Below are 13,753 nucleotides of genomic sequence, written 5' to 3' on the forward strand. Positions count from 1 at the left end.
GCAGATCACTACCACCTTCTGAATGGCAGTTTGGGATGGGTAATAAATGCTGGGCTAGCCAGCAACAGCCACATCCCATGAACAAATATGAATAAAATAAATATTCTAAAACAGTCACCAATTTTGACCCACTAGTAACTCGCCTGCATTTCCACCACTAGAAGACTGGATTATTTTTCTCCCCCCATCACGTTTCTCTCTGCAATCTCTCCTGAGGATATGGATCCCTCCTTGGGATGTTAGTCCTTTAATGATCATTTGTCCATGTAATAGTTCTACTCAGACAATATCAATAACAACTTGCAACTAGACAGCACCTTAATGTGGTGAACCAACTCAAGGCAGGTGTTAAGGAAAAGCCAAAAAACTATAGACTGGTGAGCCTGACATCAATAGTGGGGATTCTGAGGGACAGGATTTACATGTATTTGGAAAGGCAAGGATTGATTAGGGATAGTAAAGATGGTTATGTGTGTGGGAAATCGTGTCTCACTAACTTGATTGAGTTTTTTTTGAAGAAGTGACAAAGAAGATTGATGAAGGCAGAATGGTGGATGTTGTCTATATGGACTTTAGCAAGGCATGTGACAAGGTTCCTTATGGTAGACTGGTTTAGCAAGGTTAGATCACATGGAATCTGGTACAGCTAGCCTTTCGGACACAAATTGGCTTCAAGGTTGGAGACAGAGTGTGGTGGGAGAGGGTTGTTTTTCAGACTGGAGGCCTGTGACCAGCAGTGTGCCACAAGGATCAGTACTGGGTACACTGATTTTTGTCATTTATATAAATGATTTGGATGTGAGCATAGAAGGAATGCAAATGACACCAAAATTGATGGTGTAGTGGACATTGAAGAAAGTTATCAAGGGACATCAGATGGGTTGATGGGCTCAGGAGAGGCAAATAGAGTTTAATTTAGGTAAATGTGAGGTGTTGTATTTTGATAAGGCAAATTGAGAAGACTCTAGGAGCTCACTGAATGCTCAATGACCTGGATTTTAACTGGATAAGTCATTCACAAGCTCAGATGCAGCATGGCAAAAACAATCTTGTCTTCACCCAACATTCATACACAAGTAAAGTGACTGGGAGAACAGCAACCCTGCCTATACCACTCAGCACACCAAGAACAATTGCAATATCTCTGATTTGAATCAGATAAATCACTACAGATCAGATTTGAATCCAGCAAACATACTTAGTCTGAATGGTTCAGCTATACATTGTCATACTCAGCTGAGTCCACAAATATCCAAATGATGCTCAGTGGATTTAAGGAAGAAAGAGATTGGGATTGGGATTTTTAAAGAATTACACCTGAAAATGCAAAAGCAATGGGAAGAAAGTTGTTAAGTTTTATATATTGGGTCACTACATTCAAAAACAACAAGGTTTTCAATGTGCTGGAGACCCTGTTTATTGCAGACATGAGAGAAGAAGCACACCCTAGGTTCCTCAAGCTGATGCCTGGAACGAGAGGAACAGAAAAGACTGAATACACTGGGATACAGAAAGTTAAGGGATGTCTAGTAGAAATGTTTAAGCTTTTCAAAATGACAAAGTTATTTATAGCCAGTGGCTACTGAACTTGTATCAAGGATCAAATTGTTTTAACAGCATCCAATGGAAAGATTAGATCAACGTTTTCCAGGCATTAGAACATAAGCATATCTTTACACAAGTGACTACAGAATCTATTTAGGAGGGAATTAAGTACTTGAGAAAGAAAAGCTACAGTGAAAGAGTGGTGGACTTGGTGTTATGGTAAATGGCTCTTATGGAGCTAGCACCAGCATGGATAAACTGCCCTTATTTGTGCTTAAATTCTTTTGTTCTATAATTCCAGCAAGGAATGACATGCAAGAGATTGATATATCGCAAGGAAGAGGTTTAGTAATTGATCATCAGCTTCTTCTCATGCACCTACCAGCAAACTGTATAATCTCATGAGTTGATGCTTTGCACATAGACATGACATTTGACATGAGGTGTACTATTAATTGAAGCTGCTCAGCTTATTCTTTACTAATAATGTATTTTAAAATATTCACTCATTGGAGTCAAAACCTCTGGAGCAAGTTACTGTTTTGACAAAATTAAGTTTACAAATTTACTATTGTCTATTTTCAAGATTTTTGCCACACATCTTAAACACCCCATTTTGTACATGCAACAGTATGTATTCTGGTCAATAGAAAATATTTAGAAAAAGAAGGGCACACAGACTAATAAAGTTTGCACTTCAGAACAAAAGGATTGATACAGAATAAATAGAGATTAAATAAAGAATTTTAAGTGGACACTCTTTGCAGAGACGAGTGGCAATGTGGAGTTCACTGCCATATGTAGTTGTTGAAGAGGGAGACATTGGTGCATTTATTGGAAGTTTTGTTGCAGTCATGAGGGTCTGAGAATAGAGGAGACACAGGGTCAGGATAAGGTAATTGGAGGAAACTCACATGTAGTAATAAACATCAGCAGAAGGCCATTGGGCTTAATGGTCTATTTCTATCATGTAGATTCTGTGCAGTACAGGGGGAATTGACTTACCTCATGGTCTAGTATGAAGCCATGCAGGCCAGAAGATCCAAAGTTCAATCCTGTCCTACAGCGAATTTGCTGATCCTGTATAGGGCTACAATTGTCCTTAAATATTAACAAAGGGAGGCGAATCCCGGTAAAGTGCAACTTATGTTGCTGCCAGTGAGGAGCGGACTGGAGGCTGGTGTGATGCAGGATAGTTGTTAGCCTTAGATAGTTGTTAGACCACGTGCTGAGCTGCTGCTGTTTGGTACTCTTACCGAACTGTAATGTAAATCCTTACCTTTTAATCCTCTTTTGTACAACGACATTTTTTTTTACTCTAAGATTTGTACCTAGGTATTTGTACCTAAGATGGCACTATTAAAAGGCAGCCATTGTAAAAACTTTTCACTGCACTCCTGTCCTTCTGTACTGGAGTAGAAGTGACAATAAAAGATATTCTATTCTATTCTATAAATTCAGCCTAGTTTACTAGTTCTGACAGCTACTGACTGGAAACTGCACATATCAGGAATTGGGGTAAGAGCAGGGACAGGTTCAGTTGCTGTATTTTCCAAGGTTGTACATTCTCTCAAATGTTACCATTGAAGATAAAGAATGGCCTTTAGGTTGAAGCTTAGAGAGATGCTGATTAATGGAATTTTATTCCACAAGAGTCGATGCAATCAGAAGGACAGAAAAAGGGCCAGGAAATAAATAGTATAAATAGAAACTCAAAATGGTAGACCTTAAGTCTGAAACAGCACTTTCTTCCAAGTCTGTGGCAGTGGAATACCATTTAGAGCTGAACTGGGAGAGACTGTTCAGAACAGGGTGGAAGGGAAACATACACCAAACAGAGTTGCAGGAGGTAGGGTGCCACGGTACCTAGCGGTGATCATCAATGGGTCCTAGGGATGGCTGCAGGGATGCCTGTCTGGGCATTAAGATGGGAAACCGATTTGCAGAAGTTTAGTAAACTGAAAGATAAACCCTGAATCATTGCAGGCTTGGAGAGGGGATATGGGTAGAGCTGAGCAGGATAAAATGCAAGGTGAATGAACCAACTTCAATAAACAGTGCTACAGAATCTTTCACATGAATCACTGAAACAGTTGATATCACGTCAGGTTAATATTTGACTTAAAGAATTGGCAGGCCAATTAAGTCACCCACACCTCACAATCTAAGTGGTGATGCAGTTTCACAGCATATGGAGTTTTGAGAAAATCTGCTGGGATTTAAGATTTATTCTCAATCTAAGCTTTTCAGCTACTGACTAAAATGATATAGTTTTTCTCTTTGACAGGTATGCCTTACTAACACAATTAATGAGAAAACAAATATCTAAAACTGGAAGGGAATTCAAGATGACGACCATCTCAATAAAGCATTCTCGCAATAAAAGAGTAAACCTGAGAAAGACCTGAGCAAATGAACCTATATGATGTAGCTCCCAGATGGATCAAATGTGACACCTCCCACAAATGGAGCCAAGCTGGGACACCTATGAATCTTTCTATAGCCTACAGCACCAGAGATGCTTGGAAGCAGAGACCCAATTCAGCATGTCTCCATGAAACTGAGATGGCAATAGCCTCCAAATCCAGTAGGGGCTCACTTCTGAACAGAATGACTAGCAGCTTAAGGATTTAGGGTCCTATAGCCATATGCAGTAACAAACACCAACTGAGGGCAGTTATTCCAAATGGTCTGTTTCTGTTATGTAGATTTTCTGTAACACAGCTTTGGAAACAGTCCATCACAAGGTAAAAACCAGAAGGAAAGCAGCTGGAAACGAACTCAAATACTCTAAGTGGCTGAATGTGTGATATTCAAATTAGGGTCTGCCTCAGAAAGGACACATTGTTTGTCCTTGAGAAAGCTGTTCTTCTACAGATAGCTAATACTAAAATTGTTTTATTTGAAACAAAAGACTGTTAGAAAGTGTAAGAAAAGTATTATAGGAAACATACCAAATATTAGGACATCTCCACAACCACTTGGATGGCAGGTAGCCATTTTTGGGCTGTTGGGCTTGTGTTGATTGCAGGATGCTGGGGTCAAGTAGGTCAACCAGCTCCACATCCTCCTGCAGAAGCACTTCCTGTTTTAGGATGGTGCTCAGAGAGCGCAGTCGAAATCCCATATCCTTGTTAAGAGGTGAGGAAATAATGGGGGACTATTTTTGTAAATTACATACTGGATGTGAAACACGTAGAAACAGTGTAAAGCAGGTAGTTTTGAGACAATCAATGTCTATTTTAAATAGATATTTCAGATTTTTATTCAGTAAACAAAAATTTGTTGTCATTAGTCATTTGTATGGAAGTAACACTACAAAATAACGGCATCTTAGTAGCAGGCTCACTAATTTCTGGAAGCGAAATGCATAGAAGATGAAGTACATCTCATGAGTATAAAGAAGTCTTTAAGGGTTCAAATAAGATCATAAACAAGGAGTAGAACTAGAAGACTTTTAAAATGTAATTTAAATTTCAAGGCTATATATACTGGGTACACACTGAAAATTATCCACTGTCTTGCGCACCATGACTCCTGACATTACCACACACTACATCTATATAATGCCTTTAACACAGTTGGTGTTGGATAAAGTTCAGCTTTTGAAATTCAGTTCAAAATCAAGTAGGTCTTAAGACATTACACAATATCAGTTTCAAAGTGAGTGTCTACAGCATGAAGCTTCTGGCAAGAACCAAATAATCAGTTTGGTCTTGGCAATGTTGAGTTGGAATAAGTTCTACATTATCTATGATTTATCATAATCCAAGATGATAACAGAACATTAGTAATAATTTGGTTGTACCAGAGAGGGGCCGAGCAGAGTTGTTAGCATACAAAAGAAAGCTGATTTGGTACCTAGAAACAAAGTCCTAGAACATGCTGTAGAAGCAGCAGTTTAATTAGACACCCAAGTAGAAAACGCATTTGACCCAAGGTATCTATCAAAATAAATGCTAATCTTCTTGAGGCTTCCAACGTTTCAGAATTAAAAATAATAATGAATTGGATGTTTATATTCAGAGATTCTCTTGGGATGCAGTTGTGCTGCTCATTTAGTAAGCATCTATTCAGGTGTGTGTCTGAACTATTGAATAATCAAGGACAGAATTGCATAATGCAGAGGTGTGACACAAGATGCTCCTTGAGATTGAAACTGGACAGTCTTACAAGAAAGTGCTTCTTCAATCTTTTCAACGGTCATCTGAGAAGCACCTTTGTGAGATTAGACAACTAAATTTGCCGAACTCCTCTGCTTTATAGCTAACAAACTCACTCAAACTGTTCAGGTTCAGACTTCCAATTTTGATCAGCTCCAGGCTTAAGATAAGCTGCTTTTCCTTCATTAATCCAGGTTTCCTTCCCACAAAACTAGCTGGCTGACTGCCATCAGTGTTGTTATGAAGTGAGTGTTCACCGGAAGTGGAAGGGCAAGGCTCTGATTACTTGCCTGTTCAGGGATTAACCAGGACATAGAACATAGAACATTACAGCGCAGTACAGGCCCTTCGGCCCTCCATGTTGTGCCGACCTGTGAAACCAATCTGAAGCCCATCTAACCTAAACTATTCCATTATCATCCATATGTTTATCCAATGACCATTTAAATGCCCTTAAAGTTGGCGAGTCAACTATTTTTGCAGGCAAGACATTCCACGCCCTTACTACTCTGAGTAAAGAACCTACCTCTGACATCTGTCCTATATCTATCACCCCTCAATTTAAAACTATGTCCCCTCGTGCTAGCCATCACCATCCGAGGAAAAAGGCTCCCACTGTCCACCCTATCTAATCCTCTGATCATCTTGTATGTCTCTATCAAGTCACCTCTTAACCTTCTTCTCTCTAACGAAAACAGCCTCAAGACCCTCAGCCTTTCCTCATAAGACCTTCCCTCCATACCAGGCAACATCCTGGTAAATCTCCTCTGCACCCTTTCCAATGCTTCCACATCCTTCCTATAATGCGGTGACCAGAACTGTACGCAATACTCCAAGTGCGGCCGCACCAGAGTTTTGTACAGCTGCAACATGACCTCATGGCTCCGAAACTCAATCCCTCTACCAATAAAACCTAACATACTGTACGCCTTCTTAACAACGCTATCAACCTGGGTGGCAACTTTCAGTGATCTATGCACATGGACACCGAGATCTTTCTGCGCATCCACACTACCAAGAATCTTACCTCTCAAGGAGCTCTCAACTACACAGACTACCACCCTGTTTGATTCCAAGAACATAATTCTCAGTAGACACCACATATAGGACTGAAATTAAGAGACCTGTTATAAGTCTAATTATTTCAAGAGGCAGTCAGAGATGAGAGGGGTGATTAACCTACTCTACTTGGTGGGAAATGGACAGTAATCTGACCATCTGCCTTTCGCACTCACAATTCAATTTTACTTTCTGTAAAATTCAATGTAAAATGAAATGAAGTAGTGCATAAAACCAGGTCAACTACCTGTTTTATCAGCTTCACAAGCTAGGCCAGAATGGTTTTTGAATGCAGCAGTTTATTTTACTATGGAATCGACTCAGTGAGAACTCCAGTTGCCTTTAACTATGAAGGTGTAAAATTTTAATCAGTGCCTTAAAATGAAATATTTTGAACAGAACTTCAATAAGCAAACCAATCAAATGCATCTGGTAGGATGAGGGGGAACCAAAATATTAATTTAAAATATTTGTTTACTTACCAATATGTAGCAGATGAGCTGAGAGAGCTGATTTGTACTCTCAAGACAAGTAACAAGTCCCATAGAGGTTTTCTAAAGTTAACAGTTTGCAATGAAGGGAGACGCAAAATTCATTCTTAAGGTGCTTTATAGCCTCTGGATTCAATAGCAAGTTCAACAAACTCAGACCATGAACTCTGTCCTCCATTGTGTTTCCCTTGCCCAACTCCCTTCCCCTGCCCAGTGTTTTGCTTTTATTAAGAGCCAACCGATATTCTGCTATGGACACCTACCTAGACCCGTCTCTGTTCCCTGGAACAATTAATATTCCCTTTAATTTTTGTTCTCTGGTACCTGTGATCTCAAATCTCTCTTGTCCTCTAACCTTTCCCTGATCCTTCTGTTTCACTTGCCCCCTACCCAGCTTTTCTCTACAGTATAAAACCCATCACTTTTACACCTTTCTCTTCAGTTCCTAGAAGAGTCATATTGGACTTTGTCTCTCCATAGATGCTGCCATACTTGCTGATTTTCTTCAGTCTTTTCTGTTTTTATTTCAGATTTCTAGAACGCATGATGTTTTGCTTTTACAATATCTGTACATTATGTCTAGTTCACACAAAAAGGTTGCTTGTAAATAATTAAATCAATTTAATTAAGCTTCTCAGTTTTAAGGCATCTAACATTCATCACAGACTTGCCCTATATCAAACGTGGTTTGGGATATAACAGCGATATTCCTTCAGGCACAAACTATATGCAGTCCTCACAAGCACTTCTCCAATCTTTTCGCTGGTGGACTGAGAAACACTTTGGCAAGATCAGGTCAAGTACAATTCATTGAACTGCTTGGTTTTATAGCTAGCAAGCTCAAACCCCTTTGTGGCTTTGAGTTTAAAAAGTTCTTGAATGCATCAAAGGTAATTTTCTGACAAATAGCTTGGTGGTCCCCTCCCTCTCTCCCTACCTTTCCCTCAATTCTGTTGTCACTGCAGTTGCCCCAGTGGTATTTTTATGTAAATTGGTGTTCAATTCAGAAACAGGGGGTTTGGTGGTGGGGAAAAAATGTTCAATGGTGCATAGAAGCATCTCTGGGTATATATAAAGTAAAAAGAAAGGAAAAAAATTACATTTCAGGATGGAAAAGCTTGCGATGAAGTTGCAAGTTTGTAATGTGGAAACTTACCAGTGATTCCAAATCTATTCTTTTCATTCCAGTGAATGGATTCCATTTTTGAAGAACATTAATACACTTTAGCAAAAGGTTTTCCTGCATTATGATAGAAAACGGCATTTAAGGTATTGATCAGAATTCCAGACAGATAACATATAAATAAGGCAAGAAAAATCTAACAAATGCTTAAATGAGCTGCACTAATGAAGTTAATCTCTGTTCATTAAACTGCAACTTACAAGGCAGATTTTTTACAAGAAACTTTTCTTTGCCGTTTTACTCTCACTCACTTTTAATGCATCCTATCTTGATTAATCCTGTACAATAACCCTTCCCTCATCATTATGTCAAGTTGCCTCTGTTTCTGGGGTTGCAAAATATTTGCTGAATATTAAAATTTTCCTTAACCCTATTCCATTTTTCTCTAACCTCCTTTGAATTGATTTATAAAGTTGTCCGGAGATATCTGTAATTTTTAGGAGAGGTGAGCATAGTTTTCAACTCAAGTGTGTGATTCATATGTCTTTATCAATCTTTATGTCTGTCTTTCACCAACAACTTGCATTTATATTGTACCTTGGTATAACAAAATCCCACTAAGAACTTCACAGGAGCCATACATTGCAAATTTAATTCAGCGCCACCTAATGCAATACAACATCCCGTGTTTAAAGTACAATCTTACAGTTTACATTGGTTTTACTATTCCCTACATTGACCTTGTTCGCTATGCACAATTTACGTTAACACTCGGTTCCCTTCCATCCCACTCTGCTTGTATTTACTTATGTTGCAACATTGTTCCAGTGCCTCCAATTTCCACTTTGAATTTCTAAATCTCCCTTCACCCATAACCCTCTCAGCCTCCCCTGCTTCAGTTAATTTAAAGACCTGTCCACAGATCAAGGTACATGATATCCAAAACACTGGGGGTCCCAGCCTGGTTTCAGCTGAAAGTTTTTAGATGACCCTGAGTTTATAGAAGGGTTTCATCCCATTGTCACTCAGATTTCATGGATGGCAGGAGAGGCCTGCATCCAAAGTATGGTCCAACCAGTTAGTCTCTGCAGACTACTAGCCAGTGAAGGGAGTCAGGAAGGGGTTTTAGCTTTCCAGGTCCCTGGTGCCAATCAGAGGCATCCATTGATACAGATTTCTCTCTCTCTTCTCATTCCTCTCTCACACCTTTTCCCCAGGTTGTTTCTAACCATCCATTCCATCTATGCCTGTCTGAACTTTGTATGCCTCAAACAGATCACCTCCCAGTCAGCTTTCTCTGTCTAAGTAAAACAATCCCAGACTATTAAACTTCTCTTCATGGTGGAATTATTCCAACACAGGGAACAATCTGGTGAATCTCATCTGCACCATCTCGAGTACAATCATATTCTTCCAAGAGTGTGGTGATTCGGACTTCACACAATACTTCAGATATGCCATAACTAACATTATGAACAGTTCCAGCATAACTTCCTTCTCTTGTGTTGTGCTTTGACTAATAAAAATAAATACTGCATATGCTTTCTTAATCACCTTATCTACCTGTCCTGCTGCCATCAAGGATCCATGGACATGCACACCAAGATCCTTCTGATCCTTTGTACTTCTGAGGGTCCTACCATATGCTCAAATCTCAGGAACGGGAATGAATCCCCAACTCACTGATTCAGATATGAATGTGTTCCCCACTGAATATGGGAGATCAACCAAGTTCTGTTAGAACTGAGGTGACAAAGGAATGAATGAGGGCTTCAGCAGTAAATAAGCTGAGGCAGGGGGTGCAGTCAGGTGACATAATAGAAATGAAGATGTGCATTCTTAGTAATGGCATCTAAGTGCGGCGCGAAGCTTATCTTGGGGTCAGAATGATGCCAAGGTTATGAACCATTCAGTTCAGCCTAATAGAGGTACCAAGGGGAGGGATGGAGTTGGCAGCTAGAGAACAGCGTTTTTAGTAGTGACCCAAGTTAGTCATTTTGGTCTTCACAATATTTAATTGGAGGAAGTTTTGCTCATCCAATGCTGGTAAGGTAGAGCTGCGCATCATCTGTAGGGGCGCATCATCTGTAGGGATGCAAAATCTAACGTGTTTTTGGAGGATGTTGTTAAGTTCAGGCTCAGTAGGAAGTAAGGCTTACTCCTCAGCATAACCTCAATTTTGAGGCTGAGAGAAGGTCATGGGTGATAGGGACAGGTCATCAGATTGGGGCATTGGGAGTGAAGAGGTTGCATTGCGGAGACTAAGGCACCTCCCTGAAGGGTCATCTCTCCACATCTGTGCACAAGCTTCTCTGCACTCCACAAGATCAGCCCCACGCACCCCTAACCCATGAGTTTTCCTTTTGCCACTGCACCCTCCATCAACACCGCTGTCTCATTCTTCACAGACACTCAGGCCTCACCATCAGCCATACTACTTTAACATTTTGTTCCTATACAGACACTTTTTGTGCCATCTAACTTAATGTGATTGGAAGTGTTGAATATATGGCTCATTCTTAGTTAATCCAAGCTTTTTCTTTAACATTGCAACCAATGTCTAACTTTATTTCTTTATTTTTTTTACTTTATACTAAGAAGAACTGTACTGATGATTTTGTAAAACTTATTTCTTTATGTATCTATTTTTGTACCTAGGAACCCTTTGTACCTAAGATGGCACCGGGAATAGTGACATTGTACACTTTTCACTATAACTCCTGTACCACTGTACTAGAGTACACGTGACAATAAAACCTAAACCTAAAGTTTGTGGTCACAAGGATACTTCTAATTCACTTTCATTTTTTGCTTTAATTTCTTCTGTGGAACCTTGTCAAATGCCTTCTGAAAATGTATTCAGGCAACATTGATAGCTAATTCCTTACCCACTGTATTAGGGACCTTCTCTAACCATTGACTGCAACAATCGGAAATGATTTACCCCTCAGTAATTGATTCAGCGTTGATTCAGCTTTGTCTAATCCAAGTCTTCAGTTACTCTGTCACCATTAACAGACTCAAGTAATTTCTCTACAACTGATGTTAAACTGCGTGGTCTATAATCATCTGTGTTTTCAGTCTCTCATTTCTTAAGCAATGGAATTACGTTTTCAAATTTCCAATTCAAGGTCAATTTCTAAATTTGAAGCTCTTTGGAAGATTATGATGGACACAACTGTACCATCATCACCTATTTTTTAAAGATTCTGTGAAGGAGATCAACAGATTCTAGAGATTCATCTATTGCAAGCCACATTAGTTTTACTATAATTTTTTTATTCACATTAAATCCAGAGATCTCCCCATCTTCGACTTATTTTTGAATTTCTCATTCCACTGGCATTTTATGCTCTACTTGCACCTCTTGTGCAAATCTGTCATTTCCTCATTGTCCACTGTAGTCTCACTTCTTCAGATCTTTCTCGCTTTCTTCCATATATTTACCAAATTTCTTGCTATTATTTTTAAAAACCCTTGCAAATATGTTCTATTCTGTTTGTACTTCATTCCTCTTTTGTTAACATCTTTTTTGCATTTAAAATCTCTTCCTGGTCTTTTCCTTTAGCTTGATATTGGCTCTTACCTCGTGTGTTGATCTTAGTTCCTTCATGGCACAAGTGAAGCACTAGTCATTTAAGGACATATACTAGAGTTGTACTGCATGAATTATTTATTTCAATATTTCCCATTGTTTGATGGGTGCAGCAAATAGCAGAAAATCAGAGGAGAGGACTGTATGTTTGGAAAGGGGCCCATTCAATTAAATTCCTTAACTCTCTACTTTGTACTATAGATCCTAGGATCTTCCTCACAGATGCTGGGTCTTCAGCAATGCTCAGAAGCTCCTAAACCATATTTAAAGTGCTCCTTGATCAAGAAATAGCTACCTTCTCAATGTCCCCTGAACTGACGATCCCTCTCTCCAATCCCAGCACCTGTTCCAGTGTTTAGAGCAGATTGATGGCAACCACCCCACTACTCAGTAAAATTCCTTTCAGTGGCACTCGTCAAAGTATTGCTAAAAACCCGTCAAATTCTGACCGTCTCCGGTATCAGTCCCAGTAGCTTTGACAATATCAATCAAACGTTGCTGCAGATATCCTGAAGCATATCAAACAATAACAGCCTACCTTTGAGCCAAAAAGCCTGGGTTCAAGTCCCAGCTGCTCCAGAGGTGTGTCATAACACACCTGAACAGACCGATCAAAAATATCTATAAAACAATTGTAGGATACCAGTAAGTACCTTGCTTAAATCTTTCTGGTTTAACCAATCAAACATTGATTTACCTCTAACTCCAGCTTGAGATCTGAATCTGGCAATAATTGGGTCCTTGACCACAAAGTTCAACCTAGAATCTATCAAAAACTATAGTTGTTTATTACCTCCCTTTTTTTAATTCACTGAATTATTTCATTCTGCTGATAATTGTTGAGGGATGGGGAGTAGTGTGGGGAATAAAGTACTGCACATAACCAAGAACACTAAACAATATTTCTGTTTTAACTTCCAGGCTGAATGCATACCATATGTCTTATACTGGGACAGTTACAAATCTTGCTGATCAAGCTCTAGCTTGCTCGATTACATTTTTCTGTCAATTCATAAAGCTACTTCTGAGTCATTCATTATTACTGGAATATCCCCATTCATTTGATGGGGATATAGTGACATAGTGGTAATGTCACTGGCAGGTAAGCCGTAGGCTCAGACTAATGCCAAGGGATAGATGTTCAAATCGTATCACATCAGCTAATGCAATTTATATCAATTAATAAATCTGAACCAGAAAGTTATCTAGTTCATCATTGCATTTTCAGCCATCCAGCCTACACGTAATCCAAGTTCCATAGAAATATGGTTGACTCTTAACTGCCCTCTGAAATGGCCTACATTCCATGACACAAATAGAAAAAAATCTCTTGTATTTGTATGATTAGCGTAAACATGTCACAGAATGCCATTTTAATAAATAATTCTCATTTTCTAAATTGACTATTGAGTTTTTGTAAATAGTTGTTCTGAATTCACAAGTTCTGTAATATGTATACTCTAATCAGTCAAATTATATGGTCTACATCACATGGAAATATTGTCTTTACGTAGTCCACTGATAGAGGAGACCACAAAAATCCACACAATGATCTTCCTTGTCCAAAGTAAACTTCATGTGTGACAACAAGGTGCAGGGCTGGATGAACACAGCAGGCCAAGCAGCATCATAGGAGCAGAGAGGCTGACGTTTCGGGCCTAGACCCTTCATCAGAAAAGGGGGAGGGGAAGGGGGTTTTGAAATAAATAGGGAGAGAGTGGGAGGCGGATAGAAGAGGGATAGAGGAGAGGATAGGTGGAGAGGAAACAAACAGGTC

The 13,753-nt window shown here is 39.4% G+C and overlaps 1 protein-coding gene across 5 annotated transcripts in view; it reads right to left on the minus strand.

Moving 5' to 3' along the window:
* Positions 1 to 13,753, minus strand: part of vezt (vezatin, adherens junctions transmembrane protein) — a 70,463-nt gene that overhangs the window by 23,824 nt on the left and 32,886 nt on the right. For 4 of the 5 annotated variants that reach the window (XM_020527301.2, XM_048610203.1, XM_048610202.1 and 1 more), the window contains exons 3-4: positions 8,415 to 8,498; positions 4,500 to 4,675 (exon numbers count right to left, since the gene is read on the minus strand). In XM_020527301.2, the coding sequence (XP_020382890.1) occupies positions 4,500 to 4,675; positions 8,415 to 8,498 (260 nt within the window). Of the gene's footprint in view, positions 1 to 4,499; positions 4,676 to 8,414; positions 8,499 to 12,514; positions 12,598 to 13,753 lie in introns of all 5 variants that reach the window. The other variant, XM_048610204.1, reaches the window with a different exon arrangement.

The sequence above is a fragment of the Rhincodon typus genome, chromosome 22 (genome assembly GCF_021869965.1).
Source record: "Rhincodon typus isolate 14 chromosome 22, sRhiTyp1.1, whole genome shotgun sequence".
In the NCBI taxonomy this organism is placed as follows: Eukaryota; Metazoa; Chordata; class Chondrichthyes; order Orectolobiformes; family Rhincodontidae; genus Rhincodon; species Rhincodon typus.